Genomic DNA, 27,460 nt, shown 5'->3' with positions numbered 1-27,460 from the left:
AGGCAGCCAATCAATGATTCTCTCTCATCATTGATGTTTCTCTCTCTCCCTCTCCCTTCTCTGAAATCAATAAAAATATATTTAAAAAAAATAAAAATGGATAATCTAAGATTTTCAAAATCTGGACATAAATAGATTTTTGTATTGTTTATGCAATCAAAAAGACATAACTTAGTTCAGGATTAAATTGAAAATGGATTCCACTAAAGAGAAGAGAACTTTCTCTCCTATTTTTTAAGAACAGGAGGGACCTGAAAACAAGCCTTTGTGTGGCTGGGATGTGACTTATGCGTTTTGCAGATGGAAGGCAGATGAGTCCCAGCCCTTGGCAGGGGCCTCCTGTGCTCGGTGTGAATGGAAAGTGCCATGGGGAGAGGCTGTTGGTGGAACTTCACAGAACCCCTGGTGTCCACACCCTGGGATCCTTGAGCAGAGGGAAAAGCAATCAGCCATTTTCCCCCTGCAGGGGACAAACATACTGGCCTCTTTGAATCACAGAAACAAGACAGGGAAAGGGATGACTTCACTTAGCATGGGCTGCTGGACCCAAGTTAGCATCTGGATGGCTTTTCTTATTCTTAAGGTCTTGCTCTATCATGCTCCAGCCTGTGACTCAGAGACTCAGAGGGTTCTGGAGATTGAGGCTTATGTTCTGCAGGCCTTATGAGGTTCTACTATTTTAGCAAACCACATGCTAACATCTGTAAGGGACTTTTAAACACTGATGTTTATTAGAGCACTTATGCTTGCATTATGTTAATCCTCATGGCAACTCTGAGAAGCAGGGAAGAATGTTTAGGTACCTGTTTTTCCAGATGAGCAAACTAATGCCAGAAGATTTCTAAAACCAACAACTACAACTCCCCAAAACAAAAACAAATCCCCAACTCAAGGAAACCACCACTTTCTTGTCAGGGTATAAAGAAAACTCTGAGATATGGAAATTGAAAGAACAAGTTTGATGTCATCAAGGTGCACATACATGGTGCTATTGTGCAACATGGTTATAAAGTTATAATCGCACACTGTGGGTTTGTAATCACCACAAACTTGAGTATCAACAATGCCTTAGACATTACTGGCCACTAAAGTCTGGCTCACAAAGACTGTTTCCCTTGGTTTGTGAAGGGCTGAGAGGAGCAAGCCAGCCGGATGGGTGATGAACATATAGCTATCAAAAATGAGTGCATGAGACCACAGTCTGGTATCCGGTGCATAGCCAGGCATGGCTACTGGACTACTAAATTACTAAATACCCTGGGTACTCCAAGTCTGTACCAAAACCTAGAACCAGGCTTGGGTGGCAATTACACTGAGAGCTTGTTCTTGGACCTGTCCCAAATTCCAAGCCTCTGGGATCCGGGAAAGCTGCAGATAAGATCCTGTGAAAAGAGGGCACAAGGAAACAAGGAAGCCAGCCAGTATTCTGAGCAGAAAGACTGGGTGTAGCTGGAAGAGTGTCTTCCAGAAGATAAGAATTGTATATTTGGCTTTGTTCTTTCTTTGCTGTACAGGGACGGCACTGTTTCTTCTGCCAAGGCTTCCTCCTTCCTCTTCTCTTATGCAACTGAGCTTTTGTTGAAACATAAGCACTTCCTGCACTGCCCATCCCTCAATGCCCCTTTTTCCTCCATGGATCCAGGACTCCAGGTCCTGGTTGGGATGAATGTCAGTCTCCACTTTTCATACTCTGCCCCGTGCGGTTGGTGGTCCATCTTTCATCATTTAAAGCTCCACAAACCCTACCCCTAGCTGCAGTTAGATAAACCCTCTGGTTCTCTATTCCATGGGCCGAGCGCCAAAAATACAGCCATGTCTGAAGCACTCAACAGCTATTGCTTCAGTAAAATTATGGTTGGATGGTGACGAAATGCTACCTGTTGTTTTTAAAAATTCCTTGGTCCCCATCTTTTCTCCTATTCCTTTTGTTTCTTCAGAGATATCTAGTTTCATCCTTCAATATTGAACCCCAATGTGAAATATTAAGCAATAGGTACTTAAAGAACTGTGAACAATGATAAAGAAATTATTTTTACTTTTAAGACTGCCCCTTCTTTAGCCTTTGGTGGAAAACATTCTAATAATGGCCAGCTTTGGCAAGCAAAGCAAATGTTTTCCTCAAAGTCACATTTATAGAGTCTCTTTTTTTCACAAGATCAATGAGGACATTTCTGATGCATTGAACATTTGGTGCTTTAAATTTTGCATGCAGTCTGGGCAAATACTATGTAGTTCTGGTTTCCCTGATGATGGCTCTGTAAATATGTGGGCAGATGTTGCATGGCTTTTGGTAGGGCAAATGATTTTCTTGGAAGAGTGAAAAAGGCAGCTGGGAGCAAGGACCTGGACTGGGTTGGAGCGTGAGATAGGTACTAGGGCAGGGTCTGTGTACCTTGGGGAGGAGGGTTCATATCTGCAACTCTGATGGGGAAATGGGATGAAGAATAGGCAGAGCAGAAAGCATGTGCACAGTGTGTCCCATGCACTCAGGCCCAATGCCGCATATAAGTAAGGCTTTGATGCTCAGGAAGGGGCCTGTAGAATTAGACAAAGTACTGAGATGTGATCTCTAAGTGAATGGGGTCAATACAGGAAGGTGAGATGTAACTCAGGAAATAACATGAAAGCTCAGAGGTTAGTGCTGGGATCCTGAGTCTCAGATCAAGGTGCCAGCAAGGACAACTGGAATGAATGCTTGGCTATATCCTTTGGACCCAACTTCCCTGACTCAGGTCATGGCTTATACAGCCGTGGGCAAACTACGGCCCGCGGGCCGGATCCGACCCATTTGAAATGAATAAAACTAAAAAAAGAAAAGACCGTACCCTTTTATGTAATGATGTTTACTTTGAATTTATATTAGTTCACACAAACACACCATCCATACTTTTGTTCCGGCCCTCCGGTCCAGTTTAAGAACCCATTGTGGTCCTCGAGTAAAAAGTTTGCCCACCCCTGGCTTATAAAGTAGTCAAAGTGATTTCTATAGGTCTGACTTTCTACTTAAATAGCCCCCATGAGCCTTCCTTGTGTAGATGAGGTAGGACTCAGAGTTTTCCCAGTAACACTGCATTCTTTGTTCTTCCTCCTCTTGGCCATCAGATGCCTTTAGGTAGAGTCTTGCTTCTTCTTCCCCACTTTCCCCCTGCAAACCATTCCAAATTCTTGGCCTGCCCAGCCCATTGACCTCATGGCAACTCCCCTAACTGAAAATACTGCTTCTCTTCTCCAAGGCTAGCTAAAAAAGCCCTTTGTGGCTCACTTGAGGACAGAGATGGCCTACAGCCTCACTGTTTCCTGTGTGGTCCTACACCAACAGCATTGGCGTCACCTGGAAACTTGTCAGAAATTCAGAAACTCAGGCCCCACCCAAGATCTACCGAGTCTACATTTTAACAAGACCCTGAGTGACTCCTCTGTACAGGAAAGTCTGAGAAACCTTGCTCTGGAATCCAGATTATATGTAATTACCAGTAAAGTGAGCCGATTCAGGGGAAAAAATCACTCAGTCTTGATATATCCAAATCTCTAACAGAAGATGTAAATCTTTCTAGAGAGTTAAACCTTACACAACGGTTTGAGGTCCTGGCATGCTCAGGGTGTTAATATACTCAGCCCAAGGGTGTGTTTACCAAAGGCAAACAAGTGCCCCATTTTCTCAAATACACTAAAATCCTAGTGGAGATCAAACTTGGTGCCTGGTTGGAGCTGATGCCATAGCTTAGGATGTGCAATGGCTGGAGAGCCTGTTTTGTGCCACCCAATGAGTCACAAATGCAAACTAAGGATTGGCTATTTCAATGAAGCTGCCCACAACAGAAAACTCAGGGAGATATTCTTAGCACTGAGCCAGAGGACTTCAGAAGCCAACGTCAGCAATCTGAGTTGAAATCCAGGCTACTAACAGGATAAACCATAGACTGATTTTTACACAAGGACTCACAGACCTCTGGGTCCCACATATGGCCTGGCAGTAGCTAGAGTAGCTAGTGAGTAAGAGCATTTGCATATGCTGTACATGCCCTGCCTATATCCCTCAGCCCAGCTCCTTATTGCAAAGATAGGCCAAGAATTTTTTTTTCAGGCTGTGGGAACAAACTCAGGCTGAGTAGGGACAGCTCTCAACCAACCACAAGCGTGAATTGGTGGATAAATGTCCCAGCTCCCTTCCCGCCTGAGATGGAATAACACTGAAGTATGTCTACACAGCCTCCCATAGTTTCCTAGTAGGACTGAGCTCCACTTGTCTATTGGGGTAACTTGCTTGACAACATGCCCGGGATTGGCTGCCTTTCCTTCTCTGTCTCCATTCTCTGCTCACCTGCTGGTGCTTCCTGGGATCACTTCCTGAATAAGTGACTGGCACCCAAACCCTTGTCTCAGGGTCAGCTCCTGGGAGAAATGAACCAACACGAGAGCAATTTCTGAGTAGCTGGGATGAATGGACTCATCTGTGGCTCAACTGCATCATTTTATTTCAATATTTAAAATAAAGTTGTTTCGCAGGGCTCTGATTAAAAATGTTCCCATTATATGGTTTCGGCTAAATCATTTGTATTTCATGTTTGTGTTTGAACAAAAATATGGAAATAATCTTCACTGACATGTTCACATTGTTGGCATCCACTTCATATATCCAAGAATAAAGGCATAATTTTTGATGGCTCTTTGTGGAACTGGAGTGTGGGTGATGATTACCCCATATTTTAGGATTAACCAATAGGAAAAGAAGCATTTCAAGCCACCTCTTCCCACCACCACCACCTCCCCGCCCCCCCCCCCCTCGCCAAAAGGAGGGTTTGCTAACATAGCTGGTCAAAACCTGACATTTGGCTATGGGAAACTGTGTCTCAAGAAGCAGTAGACAAATCTTATTTTCCTCCCTGATCTATGTGTTGCAGGCTCTCGAGTTTCTTGTCCCCATGTAGAACAAGAATTACTTGTCTTCCAACTTGTCCTATTTTGGCTTCTTTGCCAGTGACAATGTGAATAAAGTTGGGTGGAAGAACTCAGGCTCTGCTGAGCCATTCATTTTAGAATGAGCTATTCATTCTAGATTCAAAGAAGGAGGAAGTAGAAAGTCATGCTTGGATGTTTAGCTTCTGCCCCAGCAATGGTGGCCAGAGAAGATATATAAGTTATCTATTGTTATGTAACAAATCATCCCAGAATTTAGAGGCTTAAAACCACAAACACTTATTATCTGGTAGATTTTGCAGATGAGGAATTTGGGAACCTTAGCTGGGTATTCTGGTCCATAAAATATGTGAGACTGCATTGAAGATGTTGGCAGGAGATCAGTCAATATGTCCTCCTTCCATGGTTCTTGGCTGCCTGAATGTCCTCATAAGTGACCCAAGAAAGGAGATGCAGAAGCCTATAATGCCTTTACAACATAATCTTAAGAGTGACATATCATTTCTTCTACTGTATTCTTTTAAGCACACAAACCGATCCTGAGACAATGCAGAAGGGGATTATACTAGTACAAGATTATTGCATTTAACCATATATGGATGGAACTACAGTCAAATAACTGCCAGCTGTTTATCTTTTCCCAACCAGATAAAACCTCTGATCACCAATCACCCATCATGCCAAAGAATCAAAAGGGTATAATTGTGCTCCAAATACATTTTCTGTGGTCTCTCTCTCTCTCTCTCTCTCTCTCTCTCTCTCTCTCTCTCTCTCTTTGTTAATCCTCACCCGAGGATATTTTTCCATTGATTTTTAGAGAGAGCAGAAGGGAGGGGGAGAGACACAAAGAGAGAGAGAAACATCGATGTGAAAGACACATCAATTGGTTGCCTCCGGCATGTGCCCTAACAGGGCCAGGAATCGAGTCTGCAACTGAGGTACATACTCTTGACCTGCAACCCTTCAACACTCTATCCACTGAGCAAAAATGGCTAGGACTCTGTGGTCTCTTAATAAATTTATTTCTTGAACTCCATAAATATGTCTACTCAAAACATGAATTTTCTACACTGTCAAAATAATTTGAGTCTGGATGTGACAATCAATGGTAAATGAAACAGAACTGTGGGAATGTAACTTGGCTTATCAGAGACTAGCCAAGACTGATTATTTGATGCAAAATAAAGAAATAGAGCAAAGATATTTTGAATGAACATGGATTTGGCTGTCATAATTGAACTAGGTTGGAGGGACCTCAAGTCTGGTTCTGAACTCGACCCCAGAGTACTCCTAATCACACAGCTGCTGAAGGTGGTTCACAAAAGGCATAGCCGGACCTCGTCCTATTCAGTGAAAGCAGGAGATTTTTTCATTAGAAAAACTGCAGGTTATAAAAGAGATTCACTTTAGAACTCTCCCATTCTTTTGCTTTTCTTTCCATGTGGCAATTGTTCTTTAGTTTGGTATTTCTGTGAGGTGAACATAACAACTGGAACAATTCTCCCTCAGTTCTCTATCACTTTTTTTGCTCCTCACTTTAGTCTTTGTTAGTTCCTTGGAGCATGGAGGGTAGTGTCAAGGAAGAAGGAAAGGAAACAGTAGGGAGGAGGGGAAAGCAGGAGAGGAAGGTGGTAAAAAGGAAGAGAGAGGAAACAGGTGTGTGCGTGTGTGTGTGTGTACATGTGCACACAATGAAAGAAAGGAAAATTCTGATCATAATAATGAATTAGAATCAGAAACTGAACCTTGCTCACCAGATAGTTCAACACCCTTATTTTTCAGATGAGAAAACTGAGTACATGAAGGATTAAAGGATTTACTTAAGGTGATGAAACAAGTCAGGGGCACAGCTGGACAATAGAACACAGGTGTCCCCCACTACCTCCTTTTAAGTATTTCCTAATATTTCCCTGGCTGCCCCATCAGTCTGTAAGAATAAATAGCCTCTGCCTCCTCCTCATCCAACCACACAACTCAGAGCCTGAAAGAGCATTTCAATCAAGTTGAATAAACTGTGTGTGTGTGTGGTGGGGGAGGGTGTCTGAATCTGCAGTGAGCCAGGATAGTGAAAAGAAGCATATTGCTAAGGAAGATGACTTTTTACCTGATTATAACATACAACTTAAACAAGTCTTCAAATTTCCCAAGGCGGAGTAATAGAAAAGGAAGAGTTATAACACTCCTGACAATTAAATGGTAGTTCTAACAGATCCGTCATGTCTTCAGAGGCCATATTGCAAGGCCACTAATAACAGAGACACTAATGTGTTTGGGTTGCACTTAACAATCCGAGTGTTTAGTGCACTTCAACCATTTGTTCTGGGTCAACAGAGGTTAACAAGCCAGTAGTGAATATAAACACAATTGTGTTTCGTTAGGCTAAGCTCCTGGTTTGAAGAGCAAGGACAAAGCCCCATCAATTATTACGTCCTTCTAGAAACAAGTGATGCATGTTGGATAAATATACTGATACTCACTGTTGTGTTTGAAGATCCTTATGGTTGCACCTGAGAGTCGGGCCCCAAGCACAAGAGATGCGTGGTTTAACTCATCACTTAAAATGAGGCACCCCTGTTTAGAAAAAAAGCACATATGACTCAGGTCAATAAATAAAGTTAAGGAAAAACAACATGGGGGACAGTAAGATACTTCAAGACTTGAAACATAGAATCTTGCACACACTTCAGTTTTAAAAACCCAAATGGTAATCTGGTGTCTATATGGATAAAATACTATTCACCAATTAGCTGATGGAGTTGGGGGTTGTTTTAAGAGATTACATCTTTAGTCACATACATTTAATTTTCAGCAGAAAAGGTCATTTAAGATCTTGGTTCAGCAACAGCTATTGTACAAAGAATTGATGTTTGACAGGAAAACTGATGTACTTTTGGGTGGGTTGGGGACTTGCTGGGGTCCTTCAATCCCATGCTGGATTATTTGAGACAGTTTTGGTGTGTTCCTACTGAAAGGCAGGGTCTTTTCTTTCTCATTCTTCACTGTACTGACATTCATGCAATAAGAGCGCCATTGCTTGACAGTTAAAAACACTGCATTTGGCAAGTATGACTGGCAATGCAGTCTGAGGCACGTGGAAAATCCCAATCTAATTTACTGCTTATACATTACAACTTACAAAATTATTTTTCCTTTTGAATGAAAACACTTTAAATTTTGAAACTGCTCAACCATATCCAAAATGCAGACAAACTACAGTGGCCATTTGTCTTCCATGGCCACCCAGGATCTGTGAGTTCTTCCTTATATTTTGGAAACTTCATACGTAACATGTTTTGAGTTTTTGAGGCAAGAGCCAGCTACATTCCTATACTCTATACTCCAGACATGGGTGTGCATTTATTATTTTTTGGTGAACATTTGAGAGTTACTTGTAAACCTCATGATACCTCACCCTGAAGTTCTTCAGCATATTTTTATTAAGAACAAGAACATTCTCCTACAAAATCACTATGTAATCATTACACCCAAGAAATTAAACATCTATATATTATCATGTAATATACAGCTCAAAATAATGTTTCCCCAACTGTCCTAATATTATCTTATGCTGTTTATAGATATTGTTTTTCCCTCTATTTTTTGAAAACATAATCCAATCAAAGACTATATATTACATTTAGTTGTCATGAGTCAGATTTCTCAAAAAACATAAATCTGGTTATGGCACTTGATTTTACTTAAAATGAACCAACCCACTCCCCATTTTTCTCAGGAAGAATGTCAAAATTTGCACATGATTTACACTGCAAGACTTTGCAATTTGGCATCTGCCATCATCTCTGGTCCCTTCTTCATCCACTACTCTATCTATACTCTAGTTCTTCCCAGCCTAGACCGTTACCCATGCTGTTTCCTCTTCCTTGTCTTAAAGAAATAACTTATCTATCTTAACAGATAAGTAAAAAAAATTCTCATGTCACCCACTTTAAATGAGCTTTCTCAAGAAGAGTTTGAGGGCAACTTTTTGTCCTTCCCCATGAATATACATGCCTTCTCTGTGTTAGTCATCCTACCTTATTTGGTGTGTTTTTTTCTCCATTAGAATGTAAAATACATAAAGTTACAAGGCACAAGTCTTGTTCATCTTTGTATGTTCTGTATCTTGCCTCACAACAGGACATAGTAGATTCTCAGTCAGGTATTTATTGAGTGAATGAGTAAATGAATGAATGGTACAAGCAAAATGTTGGCTAATAAGTGTTTGCTTCATTATAGATGATGAGTTGTGAGCCAACAAATTTAATTGATTTTGCTAAGAAACCAATTGATTTTGCATGAAAGATGAAGCTTGACTCACAGTTGGGGCTGCAATTCTATAACCAGAATATAATGATGAAGAGGTCTGATGGACTAAGCTGGTACATTTATTTAAAAAGCTGGATATCCATTAGGCTTTTCCTCAGAAAAGGAACTTCTGAGCTATACCTCTAACAAAGGGTCTTCTCAGTTATAATTCTTAGGAAAAATACAGCAGAAGACAATTATGTCAACAAATTCTCACCTTTCCAACTAGTGCAGGAATATTCATTGAGTTAGTTGCAAATCCCATCCCAAAGACCATGGCTGCTTCTACATTCAGGAACTGAGCCACAAGGTCCTCCAACTCTTTATGCTTATTCAAGGTTCCTGCACATGAAATAATAGGATGAGTAAGTCTTCTCTTTCACAAAAAGTCCAAGAATTAAAACTCAAATTCCAGTACATAACCATCACCAAAATTTATATGTTTTGGTGATACATAGCAATATATTTACTATATAGTCCCCATACAGAAACAACCCAAATGTCCATTTACTACAGAATGGATAGATGCATTGTGGGAGTATCTATATAGTGGAATTCAACACAGCAATGAGAAAGAACAAATTACTGTCCCACACAACAACTTAAAAAAAATCTCACAAATTAGTGATTGAGTGAAATAAATCAGATACTTATATACTAATACAGGTTGTATGAGTACATTTATATAACATTTACAAACAGATAAAACTAACCTATAATGTTGAAAGTCAGGGTGGTGGTTTCTTTTACTGGGAGCATGAGAACTTTGAGATTCTTTAAATGTTTTATTTCTAGATCTGGGTGCTAGTTACATGGTATGTTTGCTTTGTAAAAATTCATTGAGCTGAATACTTGTGATTGGTGTACTTTCTATATAAATACCTATGATGCAATAAAAACTACAAAAAATTCCACAATTTCTTTCTCGCCACACCCTACATCTCACAAATAATTGATTAAATGTTAACCCCTCAGAAGTTCCCTACACTCACATGTAAACAGATTCCACGACTTTCATAAATACTAATACATCTAGTTATAATTTATTGAACCTTTGGAATGTGCTAGATTTTGAAGCCCACTATTTAGGTTATCTCATTTCATCTAAATAGCCCAGTAATCTAGGTATTATTACTTTACAGATAAGAAAGCTAAAGTGTAAAGAGGTTACAGAAAAAAAGCAACAGAGGTAATCTAGTCTAACTCCAAAGTTCACATTTTCACCACTTTAGTATCTTTTATATGTGTACTCTCTGACCCCTTTCTATGCATAATCCCCTCGTGCCTTACTGAGAGCAAACCCGATGCTCCCATGTTTTCCTTTTTGTCACCACTCTGGCTTCTAGATCTGCACCATCTCATATGGTAGCCTCTAGCTACAAATGGTTAGTGCAATAGAGTCAAATTTTATTTAACTTAATTTAAATTTTTAGACCTAAGCACTATAAAATATTTACCACTCAACACAATTTCATATTTTGATAGGGTTACATTCTACTTATTTCACTTTACTCGATGAAAATGTCTGATCTGAATTGAGATGTGCTATAAGGGTAAAATATACACAATTTTTAGGGCTTAGTTCAACAAGAAAAATAATGTAAAATGGCTTATTAATCTTTTTATATTGACTACATGTTTAAGTCATAATATGTTGGATATATTGGGTGGAAAATATAAAGTTGAGTTTACCTGGTTTTTAAAACCTTTTTAATGTTTTAATTTTTTTACTATAAAATTTAAATTATAGGTGTCTTGCATTATATTTTTATTGGGCACTACTGCTCTAGATGATACATTTAACAGGACGGAAAAATGGACAAGTGGAGAGATGCTGTAATTTGCATCCTTGGGATGTAGAAGCCAGATTTAACTCAAATTTAAGTTAGAGCTATATTGTTAGCTTATTCAGAACTATTATAAACATGCTTCTTTTAACCTAATGATTAACATACTTTAGTAAACATAATGTGATATCAGACTTTAATTTAAATTGGTAAATTATCTTGCTTATTGTGCTAAAATGGTGATGCATTAAACTGTAGAAAGCACTGAATGGTTCAAAGTTTTAGTCTGCATTTAATACAGAAGCTAACATTTGATGTCCAATCTTTATCTTTTATGAGAAATCACACTATCATCTAACAGATAACTGGTGGTCTTTCTTTTCAAACCAGAATTCATCTGTTTTTCAATTGTCAGGAACCATAGTAAAACATGTATTTCGGCAAAGTCAATTTTGCTTAAGATTTGAAGGAAAATGTTAAAACTTTAAATTGTAATTTAAAACCTTTTCATTATCTAAGATATATTAAATAAAAAGAGAAACAAAAATTTAAAGATAAAAATGCAGTCACGTAATCATTTGTCAGATTTTTACCTAGCAGAGACTGCATCCCAACAGGAATGGCCCCCGGAATAAGGAGTGGAAAGGCCATTGGCCTGGACACAGGAAGACTTGAGTTCTGGCTCCGGCATTTTCACAAAACAGCTGAGTGGACTTGCAGTTTCCAGAGAGGCGGAGAGAGGCACCTTTGTAGGTTTTCCTGACATGGGGAGTGCTCTTTTCTCCACATCTATTTTCTTGCAGCTCTCACTCACTCTTTGAGATCCACCCAACATGACCTCCTTTCTGGGATTCCATTCTCAGCTTCCCCAGGTGAACTGGTCATGTTCTCTTCTAAGATTGCATAATGCTCATAGCCTTTAAGTTGAACTGAGGATGTCCACAGGACCATCTTCTTTTTTTATTACAGAAAGAGCCCTCAGGATATGTATACCGTGTTTGAAATGTTCCTCTTGGCAGCCACGGTGCCTAGTGCAGTACCGACACATAGTACTGGTAGAATTGCATGCTGTCTTTTGACGGAGAATGAAGATAGAACTGAGCCTAGAGGAGGTGATGGTGCAGGGAAGAAGGTCAAGAACCATGTGATACTAGGGCAATAAGGTGGCTGGGCAGTGAGGACCAGCTTGAAAATACCCATATCTGAAAAAGGCCTCCAGCAATGAGGTGGCTAACCAAGCCTTGCTAATGCTGTAACTTTTCTCAAGAGACTTTCCTACCTAGAGGGTGAGGGGACAGCAGTGTCCTGGTCCAGACACCCAGAACTGTGTGAGTAGGAGTTCATCATGAATCTTTGTGACCTCCACCTTCCTAAATATGATATCTCAAGGGTTTATCTATTACAGTTGCCTCACTAAAACTTCTTAGAATAATGAAGGATGTGTTGTAAGCAACCGAACAGCCAACTAGCCAACTAATGAGAAATGGGTGTATCTAAGGACATCTTGAGAAATTGCCAAGATGGAGATGAGAGGAAATGCAGTGTCTATATAAGGCCTCCAGATGCAAGTCAGTGGTGACATGGTTAGTAAAGTAATATTTAAATACATGAATTTCTATAGCCAGATGCCTCACACCTGAGTTATGAGTTATGAATGGTTGTGCATCTACAGGCTTACCTTCATGTGTTGAAACAAGAGTCCCCAATCTCAAACCCAATTATCATAGAATTTCTTTGTTTAGTGTTCATAGCTCAAATTTCATAAACAGATTTGAAAGATTCCCAGAATGGTTGGCCATTTTCTTATTCAAGAAGTTATGGCTTTTAAAGTTAGCCTGGGTTGGTCTGGGGTGGGGTAGTTTGTTAATAAATAATAAAGAGTGTGACATATTTGCATTAATTGACTGCTGATTTCCTCCTCCTATTCTTCATATTCAATAAATAGAAGTGTAGGAATACCTTGGGAAAACAAAGGAGTCACTAGAAACTTACCTAGTTTGCTTTCCACAAATATTCAGTCCATACACATTTACTGAATTGAGGTGTCTGAGTTATGACAAATTATAGTAGGTAGTTGAGTACCTGAGTACTTCTAGAAATTACATTCAACATTTCATCTGTATATAAAGATGACCATTTTTTAATCCCAAGAAAATACAGCTGATAGCATTATTATTAGCTAGGAAAGGAGCTAATTAGGAAAGGAGGAAAGGAGGAAGCCAGACCTTATAAGCATAGCTATTTGGGCAGCTTCACCAGGAAGCTGCAATTTTGTACTCTGCAGGTAATCACCTGCCCCTTCCCTGCAGATCACTGGGGAAGGGGACCAACAAAGAGGAGATGGATACATGCACAGTAAAGTTGGGGTGACACAGGGAGGGTGCCTGTCAGTCAAACCTTGGAGCAGAAACCATTGGCCAGAATAGACAGGGCCACTGCAAGCCCATGACAATTTGGAAATACATAATCCACTAAACAAAGGAGCTTGCTGTCTTGGCTCTTGCTCTCTGGCTCCCTTGGCTTTGCTCCTGTCCACGTTCTCTCCATAGACACATAGCCATGTGGCATGTGGATCCCACAGCAGTGGACTGATGAACTGCACCTGGGAACACAAACTAAGCTAGCCTGATGCTGGACTGGACACTGCTCCAATGTGGAACAGAATCTCTGGGCACCGGCTTTGATTCTAGCTCTCTTGAAGCTACAGCTACACTTCTTATATGGTGGGACAAAGGGAAATGGGACCAGGGGACCTCAGGGGTTTAACTTCACAGAAATAAAGCTTTCTACAATATTTCATCCTCCCATGCGAGTCTCCAAAAATTCATTTTCTCTGGATATTGGAAGAATCCCACTCCCACTAGCAACAGGTAGGGATGAGGACCTTTCCCCACTGATAACACATCTATTGTCCTAAATGAGGGTACAGGTAAATTCACAATAACTTTTATTTCCTTTTCTCTCTTTAGTCCCTGAAGGTCAATAACAGTCATAATTGCCCTAACTGGTTTGGCTCAGTGGATAGAGCATTGACCTGTGGACTGAAAGGTCACAGGTTCGATTCCAGTCAAGGGCATGTACCTTGGTTGTGGGCACATCCCCAGTTGGGGGTGTGCAGGAGGCAGCTGATCGATGTTTCTTTCTCGTCGATGTTTCTAACTCTCTATCCCTCTCCCTTCCTCTCTGTAAAAAATCAATAAAATATATTTTTTTAAAAGTCATAATTGGCAGAGACAATTGCTATGTTGTGCATATATGGGCACTTATTCTCATCCTGAAGGTTCATTTATCCAATGGGATAATGAATAAAAGAATAAATACAAACTGGGTGTATCCTCTTGCCAGCTCTCTTAGCATTATTTCATCTGCCAAGTACTGGGTTTGCAACTATCAGTCAAATCAATAAAAAATCAGATTCAGGGGAAAAGTACCTATATTGTATTTATGGATGATGCACTGCTCCTGGATTTTTATTGACATTTACTGACTAAAAAATTTCAGTAGAACATATAGATTGCTGGCCTTCATATTGACACTGATCAATAGTAAAGAGTGTGGGTGTTATTAACAATCTTGTTTCACAATCACCGATTCTTCCCGAGTGGCGCATGGGAGGACTATTTTTCACACTGAGGTTGTGGTCACTTTTTGTCTAGAGTATCCTGTGTGTAGGTTGTTCCTTAGACTTGACCCAGGAGCAGGGTATTATTTATCATGGAAACCTGCCAGCTGGCTCATCTGGCTGCTCCTGTTGTGCTGTAATGATCACGCCTCTGAGCCACTTTGCTTGAACTGGCGATTCCTGCATTAAAACCAGCATCAGTCCTTCTACCTAAAGAATTCCACCTTCCAGCTCATCACTCAAAAACTCTTAGAATACTTTGCTTTCCTCCTTACTCCACTGTGCCCAGTCTAATGGGGGTTATAGAGCTATAATACCTATTTAGGAGGTTTGTTTTCCTGTAGACATGCAGAACAAGTGTGAAGAAAAGCCACATGTGATGTCTACAGTAGATCTAGAACATACTTTCATACTGTACATAGGCAGCTTCTGCTGGGTTAAGAGTCCTTCTATCCTGTTGAAATAGAAGAGACAGTTTTTATCTGCCCACCTATCCAGGCCTTCATTTTAAACAAACTATTGCCACCTCTTGGCAGGTTAAAACATTAGTAGATCATTAGAATCTGATACAAAAACATTAAGTGAGGCATGGATATATAATCATTATGATCCTTCCTATCATAAATAATCATAATACTAGAATAAGTTTTTAGTAGACCAAAGGAGAGAGATTAGGGTATCTGAGAAACAGAGAAGGTCAGGGGGATTTGATCAAGACTGGGGTCAGTGGGTACATGTGCATTTCTTGTTGGTAGCTGCCCCGGGACAGCTGCAAGGTGCATTAGAGTAGCTTGACTGCTGGACATTGGACTTTCTATCCATACCAGCCACTCCTCAGCCCTCACCATGGGAAAAAAGTACCTGGACTGCTGGATCACATGGATTGTGTTCACTGAAACAGTGGGCCTCTCAACAGGGGAACAAAGACCAGGGTGACATCTTGATGTCTGGGAGCTGCATAACATTCTAGAACATTTGTTCTCTCTTGATGAATGGGAGCCCCAATAAGGCCCAAAAATAGAACAGCTAGATTCAGGCTTACAGTTAACTTTAACTTGTTTGAAACAACAACTTAAACACTTCTTTCACACCTGAGTTTGTGAACCACCTGGCTTTTTCATTCATTAGCTATGCGACCTTGGGAAAGTTATTGATATTTTTTGGACTTTGGTTTACTCCTTTATAAAAGGAAGTTCGAATAAATAATAGGGGCCTTGTCAACACTCAGTTGTGATTCCATTCTCTATTTTAATTCCATGAAATGGCAGAGAATTAAGTCTGGACATGGTGCATGATGAAATGGGCAAGTTCTACCTGGTAGCATGGATGGAAATTAATTTATAGACTCCTGTGTAGTCTTTCAGTCCTCACTTTTTACTTGTAGAACTTATCTTATTCCTTCTTGGCTTATTAAATATACCCACAATACATAGGTTGTCCAGCTAGAATAGAGTTCAAGAAAATATAAAAGGGTTTTTGCCCTGATGGAATAGGAACGACATGTGAAATAAGTAGAAAAAAAAATAGAAGCCTGGATAAATTCATTGATTCTGCAAATCAAGTCTTCTTAATTCTGCTAGTCAACACCAGGTGAAAAGTTGTATCTAGGTTATATCCTGTGTATTAAAGGAAACACAAATGCCAAAATGATAAAAAAAAAAAGGCTTTTTCAAGTGGGCATGGAATAAATGGGTATCATATTTCTGTCAAGTAGTATTTTTGCCATCCCAAATGCCCCCATTCCCACAGTTAATCGCCTGAATGTGTGAAGCTAGCAGTAGACATTGACAATGTCCTTGGTTTTCCTCAAGTTGTTATCATTGGCTTTCAAGGGTATACCCAGGTGTCTATGTCAATGAAAGTTAATCTATATCCTTAGTATATTTGGATGGGACAGGATTTTCAGTCTAAATAAAGTAAAGGAGACTAAAGTGTGATGTGTGCTGATATGCAATAGATTTGGGAATCTGGAAAATGGTATTAAATATACAGGATTCTTCTTCCCAAGTTGCTATGATAACAAGCACTTGTCTATATCAGCAGACATTTTATAGAGGGCCAGACACAACATATTTTGGGCTTTGTGGGCCATGTGGTTTCTGTTGCAATGACTCAACTCTGCTGTTATAAAGTCAAAGCAGCCAGTCCTGGCTGGTGTGGCTCTGTTGGGTGGGTGTTGTCCCGTACACTAAAAGGTTGCCTGTTCAACTCCAGGTCAGGGCACATACCCTGGTTGGGGGCTGGATCCCCTGGTGGGAAGCCTGCATGAGGCAGCCCATCATTTTGAATAGATGTTTCTCTCTCCCTCCCTCTCTCTTCCTCTCTCTCTAAAAAAAATCAATAAAAATGTATTAAAATTCAATAAAATCAAAGCAGCCATAGACAATCCACAAAATAATGGGTGTGGCTGTGTTCCAATAAAACTCTATTTATGGATACTAAAATTTGAATTCCATAAAATTTCACAAGTTGCAAAATATTATTATTATTTTTATTCTTAAGCTGCTTAACACTAAAAATTATTTGTAACTTGCAGTCAGTATGAAAACAGGGGGCAGTTTGGTGAGCCCTGATGTAGTTGGTCTCTGGTGATAGCTATGAGCAGTATGGGATAATGCTCTCTTCTGTGAGACTCAGCATAACTAGTGTCTAGTCTTGACTTCTCAACCTAGTGACTGCATGAACACTGATCGGCAAGTCATTAAAAATCTCTAGACTTGATGTACATGGTATTTGTGAATGGAGGGAAGATAATCTACAATTTCTAAAATTAGATAAACTATAAATTCTAAAATTATAAGAGTTCTAAATTATCCCATGTATTACCTTGCTGGTAAGTATACTTGTGAAAATTATTGGCATAGCTTGTTGAGTTGTTATGCTTGCTTGGCTTTGTTGAACCTACAGGGCCAAATTCCACATTTGCAAAAACAGCCCTGCTAGTTGAAATTTGGCTGGGCTGTAATTTCTGTCACTGTCAAGAGTAGGGCTATTACCTTGTTAGGACTATAACAGGTATTAGGGAATTTCCAAAAGGCTTTCAGAAACCAAGATGCACTTTCATTTTCCTACTCATAAACAATTCTTCTGAGTCCCGTTCCTCTTACAATTACTCTTAAATGAAAATAAAAAGGCTTGAGAGAAAAGCAATAACATCTTGTTAATCAGGTTTTACAATAATTTGGTCTGAGAGGAATGGCGCTATTTATGAAGAACAATTTTGCTGTGTGAATTAGAAGGTAAAACTAATTGAGGATGTTTATAGTCTATTTAATTGAACCTACTGTTATAGAGCATATTTATAGCATTGATTTGCATAAAACCATGTTAATTAAATTTGTTGTTTTTTTTTTTAAAGAACACAAGATCTTTACTTGGTAACAGGTTCTTAGAAAATGCTCCTTCCATAAGAATTTGAAGGACATAAGATGATATTTATTTGAAATAGCTTTAATGTCAACATTTGGCAAATTCATGCTGGCCCCTTATTCGGTAGCTCAAGTTAGTAAGACTGCACATTTCTTGAATCTAGCTACAAATATTTGAGGAAAAACACACAACAGCCTTGATAGTTTGAATTAAATGATAGCAGAGAATTTGTCTGGAAGATAAAGAGGCAGACAAACCATTTAATGATTAAGGAAAATGTTCTCAAACTTTGAAAAAAAGGAGACATTTCAGCAAATTTGCACATTACACCTAACATGAAAATCACAGCTGGAACTCAAGAAAGAAAAATGATTTCCTATTATATTCAGTTACATTGATTCCTAAGTCAATATGTCCTTTATGATGTTTTTACAGTGAAACTATTTGAAGGTTACTTCTTGAAATTGCAATTATAATTTGAAGGAGTGTTCTCAAACAGTTTTAAGGTATGTATACTATTCAGGTTTCCCTAATAAGATGAATCAAACACAAGGCTTTCCTTCTCTAAGGAAGAGAAAACTACAAGTAGAGATGAGCTTTCATTGGCACCGAGTTAGTCTTGTGGCATTCCATGCGTTTGTTTTCCTAGAAGTGAACTTCTTACTAATAGTTGCTGGTCAAATTATGACAGCACAAAGAGCTTAGAGAGTAGATGTATTCAAATAATATACTACTACTGCACATCTTCTGCACACCCTTGGAGAATAAAAGTGGAGCAGGGGAAAGAAAGAAAGAAAGAAAGAAAGAAAGAAAGAAAGAAAGAAAGAAAGAAAGAAAGAAAGAAAGAAAGAAAGAAAGAAAGAAAGAAAGAAAGAAAGGAAGAAAACAAAGCTTCTCTATGGTTTGCCTGAATTTAACCATTCCTGGTTTTAGAAATATGGACCAGCAATGTGTGCTAGGTGGCCTATGTTCAGATATCAAAGCCAACTGTGTTCACTGATTTTCTGGGGTGTCTATTACCTACTTATCAGTTTTTATTGATAGACTCAATCTCCTAATCATATATGGTATGCACTTCACACAAAGTAAAATAAATTTTGAAAATTTTTAGACTGATTTGGTTAAGAAAGTTAGCCATGTTGGATAGTTTTCAGTGGTTCCCAAAGTGTGTTCCCCAAAGCAGCAAAGTCACTTGGCAGCTCCTTTGGAATACAAAATTGTGGGTCCTATTCCAGACCAACTGAATCAGAAACTCTAGGTCAGTGGTTCTCTACCTGTGGGTCGCGACCCCTTTGGGAGTCGAACGACCCTTTCACAGGGGTCGCCTAAGACCATCGGAAAACATATATATAATTACATATTGTTTTTGTGATTAATCACTATGCTTTAATTATGTTCAATTTGTAACAATGAAAATACATCCTGCATATCAGATATTTACATTAGGATTCATAACACTAGCAAAATCACAGTTATGAAGTAGCAACGAAAATAATTTTATGGTTGGGGTCCCACAACATGAGGAACTGTATTAGAGGGTCCCGGCATCAGGAAGGTTGAGAACCACTGCTGTAGGTGGTACAACAAACTGTTTTTCTGTGCCCTTCAGGGGATCTGATGTTAAAGTTTGAGAACCACAAATGGAGTCACTACAGCCAAACTGCTAAATTACTACAATCAAGTAGGTTGAGGCTTGAGCATACAATTCTATTCCTGTTTTAAGGAGCCTGGGAACTTAAACTTTTGACCTTTCCAGTCCTGGGTCAATGCCTGGATCTACATCAAACCTCCAGATAACTCTGATTACCCTGAAGTACTAAGGTAAGAATGGTCACCTATTTAGACCACCTGATACCCTACTGGACCACTAGTTATCTGCAGGATTATCATCTCAAAGCAATCTAGAGGCTAAGAATGTGGGACTGATGCTTCTCAAGAATATACTTTTTCTTTTTTTTATTATAAGAACGCTTAGCTTTTCTCTCTCCTTCAGAACACCAAGTATTGCCTAATTGCATTTCTGGTTCGCGAACCTTAAGACTCTTGAATAAATCTTTATCATTTATTTCTTGGCAGATCCCTCAGACTCTGAGTTCATTGTACACACTAAAGAATCCACACAGCCTGGGGCAGGGAACCTCCAATAGACGGAAAAATGTGGTCAGTCTGATTTAGTGGCAACATTTCAAAAATGCCAGAACTGTTGTTGTTAGACTGTACCTCATTTTAGGCTCCTCTTGACTTTTAAGAGAATAATTAACCCCCGAAATAGGAGTTCATTGTGGAAAAAATTTGAAAATACTACAAAATAAAATATAACCATCCTTATCAATGCAGATATTCATATGTAAAATGTATTTTTAAAAATGGGCCCATCATTTACATACTGTTTTATAACTTGTTTTATTCTTTTAACAATGCATTTTCCATGTTAACGATAAGAAAATGGAGGACCAGGAAGACATATACCTTATGTCTTCTCTAGCTAGTTATTTAAAATTTTAAGACAAAATTTCTCAAAATGGAACTGTTGAGTTAAATACCTTGCTGTTGATACATTTTCATATTGCTCTCCAGTTTACTCCAAAAGCAGTTTATAACAATAGACTTTTCTTCACTTGTTTGAAACTATAGAATATTATATTATTTAACTTTTGCCAATTAGGTGAAAAGTGGTAACTATGTCTCAAGAGAAAATCAATGATAAGTATAGAACTCTTTGAAATTTCATAAAGTGAACATACACATATAACTGCAACAAGATAAAAAACAACATGAAAAGCAACTACAAAGTTCCTTTGTGCTTCTTCTGATTACCATTCAGCTCCCCCAAAGTAACAGCTATTCCATGCATTCTCAACAAGGGTATTATTGTTCCCAAAGAGTTGAAAATTGGTTTTTGGAGAGGGGATATCTTACTCTATGTATGCCAAAAGCACAAATGTCCATGTACGACATACACAGATTTACAATATATCCGTGGTATGAAAATACCATGGGAGGAGGAGATAATAAAAAAGGTTGAGAAACATCATACTATTCTGATTGTGCAGTTTTGCCTGTATTGAACTTTGTCATAATCTTGGCCCATTGCTTAAATTGGAATACCTTTTCTTTTGATTTGTAAGTTTTTACCTATGAAGAATTTTAATATTTTCTCATATACATTGGGAATAACTTTATCTAATTTTGTTCTGTGGCTTTTAACTTAGTTGACGTGGTTTTTATGTGAAGAATTTTGAATGTTTGCTTTTGTTGAATCTTTCCCTTTAAGTTCTCTGGGAGTGCTCTCTCTGGTTTCCTAGAGTGGACTACTTCCTGAATTAGGCTTGAGAAAGCTGAAGGGCAAACACTTGTGGATAGCTGTTGATTGGAAGCAAGCTGGCCTTCCTCTAAAAGGGAATAGTGCCTGTTTTTCATGGTCCAGGGAGGCCTGGTATGGAGTGGGCCTGGAGGTCATTTACAATGGATCCCTCTGCTTAAGCGGGCATTCTGCCAAGTGAGGTGAGCTCTGGTGGAAAATATTGGAGGTCATCGTGGGATGTAGAACTGAGGAGGTGATTACAAGTGACAAGCTAGAGAAGAGGCTTTTGTGCTCTGAATGTTTCTGTCTTTCCCACCCCCCAAAATTCACATGCTGAAAAGTTAATGCCTAAAGTGACAAGGAACACACACAAGTGCATTCTGTATTTGCATGGTCTGAATAGCTTTATTCTGTTCATTTTTTCATTAATTTGTGAGTTCATTCATTCATTCAATTTCAATTTTATTTATATAGTGTTTTCTGGTGGTGGCTGTTCTTTGTTTATTTGTTTGTTTTTACATTTCAATTCCAAATACATTTGCAATTTACCTAAGTGTAATTTACCTAGAGGTAAAGTGTGAGGTAGAAATCTGATTTATTTCCTTATATGATTATCAAGTTATCACAATACTAATTAGGATCCTTTTCTGATTTGAAATATTGTTCTTATTATACACAAATGAGTGTGCCACATTGTGTATGTCTCTAGACTTTCAGTTTAGACTCTCCCCACCTTGTCCATTCATGTTATTGAGATTGTGTTCAATTTACATATTCATTTGGGGAAGTACCAAGCCATTTCCATCTAGGACAGCCATGGGCAAACTAAGGCCCGCTGGCCGGATCCGGCCGGTTTGAAATGAATAAAACTAAAAAAAAAAAAAAAAGACCGTACCCTTTTATGTAATGATGTTTACTTTGAATTTATATTAGTTCACACAAACACTCGATCCATACTTTTGTTCCAGCCCTCCGGTCCAGTTTAAGAACCCATTGTGGCCCTCAAGTCAAAAAGTTTGCCCACCCCTGACTAGGACATAGTCTCTCTCTCTCTCTCTCTCTCTCTCTCTCTCTCACACACACACTCACACACACACACACACACACACACACACACACCTCAAAGATTTATAATCTTCCAGAGCACATTAACAAAGTTATTACAAAAAATTATGCTATCTTACCAAAGTTGTCACACATGGCACACAATTTGAAACAGACAGCCTAGACCAGGGCGCATGCTAATAGAAAACAACATGAGTATAGAAGATGTAAATTTAAAATGTCAAACCTTTTAAATGCTTGATTATGACTCAAATTGCCATTTCACTCTGCCTCCTATTCAGAATATAAAAAATGCACAACCCTCCCAACCCCATCAGCCTGTGGATTGTTAAATTGATCCACAAGCGAGTCAAAACCTCCCTTAATTCTTTATTTCACAATTATTTCAGTTGTACACAAAAATGAATAGCAGGACATCATTTTGGTTCTTAAAAACAGCATTTGAAATTCTGCAATATCTGTCTGGAGATGTACTGTTTCCAGCTATATTTTGGGCTTAGCTTGAGCATTTACAGGTGCGGATTTGGACTGCACATTGGACTTCTTCTTTGCTGCTCCCTGAACTAGATCGACCTCCCTCTTGGGCACTGAGGTATTTTCGTGGTGGTTGCAGCAGGGAGATGGGAACCAGGTGCCCGGCAGGGACCTATCTTTCTACTTTTATCCTTTGGGATAACTTTAATTTAATTGTATTTGTTTTTTATTACAACACATAGTTGAGTTTAGGTTTTTGCCAAATCTCAGTTGTTTTCTTTCAGTAAGCAAATATGTTCTAGTTACATATTTTTGGTCAAAATGATATGTGTGGTCTTCTATCCTTTTATTATGTTTTAAATACTTCATCTTGATATTCTTTTTTGCTTAATTTTTTTATTTTGTAATATAATTTCAGTGTTCTTCCCCCCCACCCCCCAGGACATTGGAAACTATTTTCAAAAGGCTGGGATATATATATATATATATATATATATATATATATATACACATTGATTAAGGTATTAAATATGTGTCCATATCCCCTGATTCCCCCCCTACCCCCCCACTCATGCCCTCATCCCCCTGGTGTCTGTGTCCATTGGTTAGCTTATATGCATGCATACAAGTCCTTTGGTTGATCTCTCCCCCTTATCCCCACCCTCCTCTACCTTCCCTCTGAGGTTTGATGGTCTGATCAATGCTTCTTTGTCTCTGGATCTGTTTTTGTTCATCAGTTTATGTTGTTCATTATATTCCACAAATGAGTGAGATCATGTGATATTTATCTTTATCTGACTGGCTTATTTCGCTTAGCATAATGCTCTCCAGTTCCATCCATGCTGTTGCAAACGGTAAGAATTCCTTTTTTTTTTATCACAGTGTAATATTCCATTGGGTAGATGTACCACAGTTTTATAATCCATTCATCTACTGATGGGCACTTAGGCTGTTTCCAGATCTTAGCTATGGTAAATTGTGTTGCTATGAACATAGGGGTGCATATATCCTTTCTGATTGGTGTTTTTAATTTCTTGGGATATATTCCTAGAAGTGGGATCACTGGATCAAATGGGAGTTCCATTTCTAGTTTTTTGAAGAAACTCCATACTGTTCTCCACAGTGGCTGCACCAGTCTGCATTCCCACCAGAAGCAGTGCACGAGGGTTCCTTTTTCTCCACATCCTTGCCAGCACTTGTCATTTGTTGATTTGTTGATGATAGCCATTCTGACAGGTGTGAGATGGTACCTCATTGTTGTTTTGATTTGCAACTCTCAGATGATTAGTGACTTTGAGCATGTTTTCATATGACTCTTGGTCTTCCTTATGTCCTCTTTCAAAAAGTATCTATTTAGGTCCATTGCTCATTTTTTGATTGGGTTGTTTATCTTCCTTTTGTTAAGTTGTATGAGTTCCCTGTAAATGTTGGAGATTAAACCCTTATCAGTGATAACATTGGCAAATATGTTCTCCCATGCAGTGGGCTTTCTTGTTGTTTTGTTGATGGCTTCTTTTGCTGTGCAGAAGTTTTTATTTTGATGTAGTCCCATTTGTTTATTTTCTCTTTAGTTTCCATTGCCCTAGGAGCTGGGTCGGTGAAGATATTGCTTCGGCATATGTCTGAGATTTTGTTGCCTGTGGATTTCTCTAATATTTTTATGGTCTCCCGTCTTATGTTTAAGTCCTTTATCCATTTTGAGTTTATTTTTGTGTATGGTGTAAGTTGGTGGTCTAGTTTCACTTTTTTGCATGAATCTGTCCAATTTTCAACACCATTTATTGAAGTAACTGTCTTGACTCCATTGTATGTTCTTGCCTCCTTTGTCAAATATTAATTGAGCATAGTGATTTGGATCTATTTCTGGGTCTATTCTATTCCTAAGTGATTAAACATTCTGAAACTTTTACTTTTGTTTCCTTAAGAAGCTATTTGGTTACTAAAATTAAGTCTCTATATTTCCTAGTTTTTATTGTTTACCTATTACACTATTAAACATTTTCTTAATACTATATAGCATAAGGTTTCCAAAAGTTACTTGTATTTCTTGAAATAAATGTTATTCAAAATTATGTTACTTCTTGCATGTTATGTTAAGGTTACTATTTATATTGCAGAAGTATTTTAAATGTACCTGTTTACTTATTTATTTTGGATTATTTATGTCCTTGTTTTCAGGCCTCTTATTTGTCTAAAATTATTGTGGATGGTTTTATTTTGCTCTCTCACTGTTTATTTGAAAACTGTTAAAATCTTCTTTCTAGAGTTTGAGCTGGAAAGCTCAATGAAGTAGGTAAACATTAAAAGGCCACCTACTCATAAGGGTGAGTATGCAGGGAGAGAACTGAGGCTATGCACTGCCCACACTGGGATCATCTCCTCTCTCTGGGTTTGTTGAGCCTGCAGATTCAGGGAACCTGATTCCACATGTGGCTTCTACTTGGGGAAAACCATTGCCCGTATCAAGCTCCCACCCTTTAGTTTCTGAGGGCTGTGATGGGGGAGTGTTCTGTCTCCATGAGTTGAGGGGGATCATCATATTCAGGATTTTTTTTTCTTTTAGGTTCATTAATAATCCTGGTGTTGAGTATCACTAGCACCAAAAGAAACATCCCCCAGAGTTACTGACTGCTGTCCATTATGACCAGGGTCTTTTCCTAGTCTCTGCTTTATGCCAAATGGGGCATGTGGGCAACCCTGTTCTAAGTGGCATGGAACCTTTTTATACCCTGCTTTTCATACTTCCAGCCCTCATGCCTCAAATAAAGATAAGTAAGATGTCTTTCTTAAAAAATTCGGGCAACCACTTATACATTCTGAAGTTTTAGTTAAGTATTTTTTGGTAATTTGGATAAAAAATTTACTTTGTTCAATTTGTGTGTTATTTCTTGCACAGAACTGAATAATTAAATGTTTTTAAAGCCCCTCTGCCAACTGGTTATCTAAGTTGTGACTCATTTTTCATGAACGGTAAATCTTTTTTTAGCATATTTACTCCTGATTCTCAGACAGGCACTGAAAATTACCCTGGATGGGAAACTGCCATAGTAGAAATTGCTGAGCTACACTGGGAGTTGAGGTGATTAATAAGCCACCAGGGGCCCACCTCTTAATTTGCTATGATCTTAGTTTGTTCCTCTCGAATATGGGAATAACACAAACTACCACAGCACAGCCTTTCTGTGAAGAACAAATGAGATGGTATATAAGCAAACCAAGTGCCAGGAATAGCAAAGTCCTCTATAGGAGGAAGTTTGTACCACTCTTCCTCCCTGAAGTGGAGTAGTAGTTTCCTTCTCACTGATGTCACTTCTCTGAATAAGAGAGAATGTTCTAGTTAAAAAAGAAATAAATAAGCAGTCTGTTCCACCTTGCCCATTCATTCATTCATTCATTCAACACAACAGTCAACAGGCCCATTCCTTCCTTAATGAAGTTTATGTTGTAGTAGCAGAGACAGACAATATACAAATCAAGATCGGTGTGGACATCATTCAGAAAATTGGAAGAAAGGGCTAAATCCAAATGAGAAGTTATTTTCCAATGGGTATAAAGTTTCCATTTGGTAAGTGAATAAATTCTAAATATCCTCTGTACAACATAGTGGCTATTGTCAACAATACTGTATTGCACACTCAAGAATTTGTTAAAAGGGTAGATCTCATGATAAGTGTTCTTACCACAAAAAATGGGGGACACAAAGAAACTTTCTGAGGTGATGGATATATTTATCACTTGATTGTGGTGATAGTTTTATGGGTGCATGCATATGTCCAAATTCATTAAATTGCATATATTAAATGAGTACAGTTTTTTGAATATCAATAATACCTCAATAAAGCTGTTAAAAAACAGAAAAAGAAAGGTGGGAGAAAGGACCCAAAAAGGGGCCAGGCAAAAGAGACAATAGTTGCTATTTTAGATAATAATGGTCAGGAAAGATCAAATTTTTATTCTGAATAACTAAAATCTGTAATCAATAGACTACTTGGCAAGAGCATAATGTTTGAAATTTCCACGAAGACTTTCATATACCTTTTCCTTTTGCATTATATAACATCTGTTTGAGTCACACAGTCTAGATAAGATCTACATTTGAGAAGTAGCCACAGGGAATCTGAGACCCAATTAGACAAAATTTCAAAATGGTGGACATACATACCCATTTCATGTCTGGTACTGGCCACACCTACGCCATACTCCTCTAAAACATCCTTCACTGTCCTCATAGATTCATCGTACCTGACTGCCAAGCCAAGGAAGTTATAGGAGCCCATGTTGATGACATCTTTGATGATTCTTCCAGTGAATCTGCAGAGAGAAGGGCGGGTGAGCACAAAGGGCTTTGTCATTTAATATCTTCATAGTGCCCCATACAAGACTCACAAAGAGATCTTGAGTTCTGGCCCAAATCATACATATATTTTTAGACTTGCATTGTTGCCACCACAAAATGGTTTGTCCTTAGAGGAAAGTATCCCCATATTGAAGCTGGGTAGAATATTACAGAAAGGTGTCCTGAGCCATGCAATATTACATAATCCTGATTTTCCTTGGGCACTCGCTTTCATGACACCTATGCCCTGGTTTAAATTCCAGTAAAAACTTTCTAAATGA

At 38.6% G+C, this 27,460-nt stretch overlaps 1 protein-coding gene across 13 annotated transcripts in view; it reads right to left on the bottom strand.

Moving 5' to 3' along the window:
* The window catches only part of SPTLC3 (serine palmitoyltransferase long chain base subunit 3), a 128,352-nt gene that overhangs the window by 54,694 nt on the left and 46,198 nt on the right, over positions 1–27,460 (bottom strand). For all 13 annotated transcript variants that reach the window (XR_004969815.1, XM_036321254.1, XM_036321256.1 and 10 more), the window contains 3 exons: positions 27,006–27,154; positions 9,440–9,564; positions 7,395–7,488 (listed from right to left, as the gene is read on the bottom strand). Coding sequence is in view for 12 of the 13 variants with exons in the window: in XM_036321254.1 (XP_036177147.1) it covers positions 7,395–7,488; positions 9,440–9,564; positions 27,006–27,154 (368 nt within the window). In the remaining variant the exon portion in view is untranslated. The remainder of the gene's footprint in view (positions 1–7,394; positions 7,489–9,439; positions 9,565–27,005; positions 27,155–27,460) is intronic.

Source organism: Myotis myotis, unplaced genomic scaffold (assembly GCF_014108235.1).
Source record: "Myotis myotis isolate mMyoMyo1 unplaced genomic scaffold, mMyoMyo1.p scaffold_m19_p_9, whole genome shotgun sequence".
Classification (NCBI taxonomy): domain Eukaryota; kingdom Metazoa; phylum Chordata; class Mammalia; order Chiroptera; family Vespertilionidae; genus Myotis; species Myotis myotis.
Note: the sequence above shows the minus strand (reverse complement) of the source record. Positions and strands in the feature narration are given on the sequence as shown.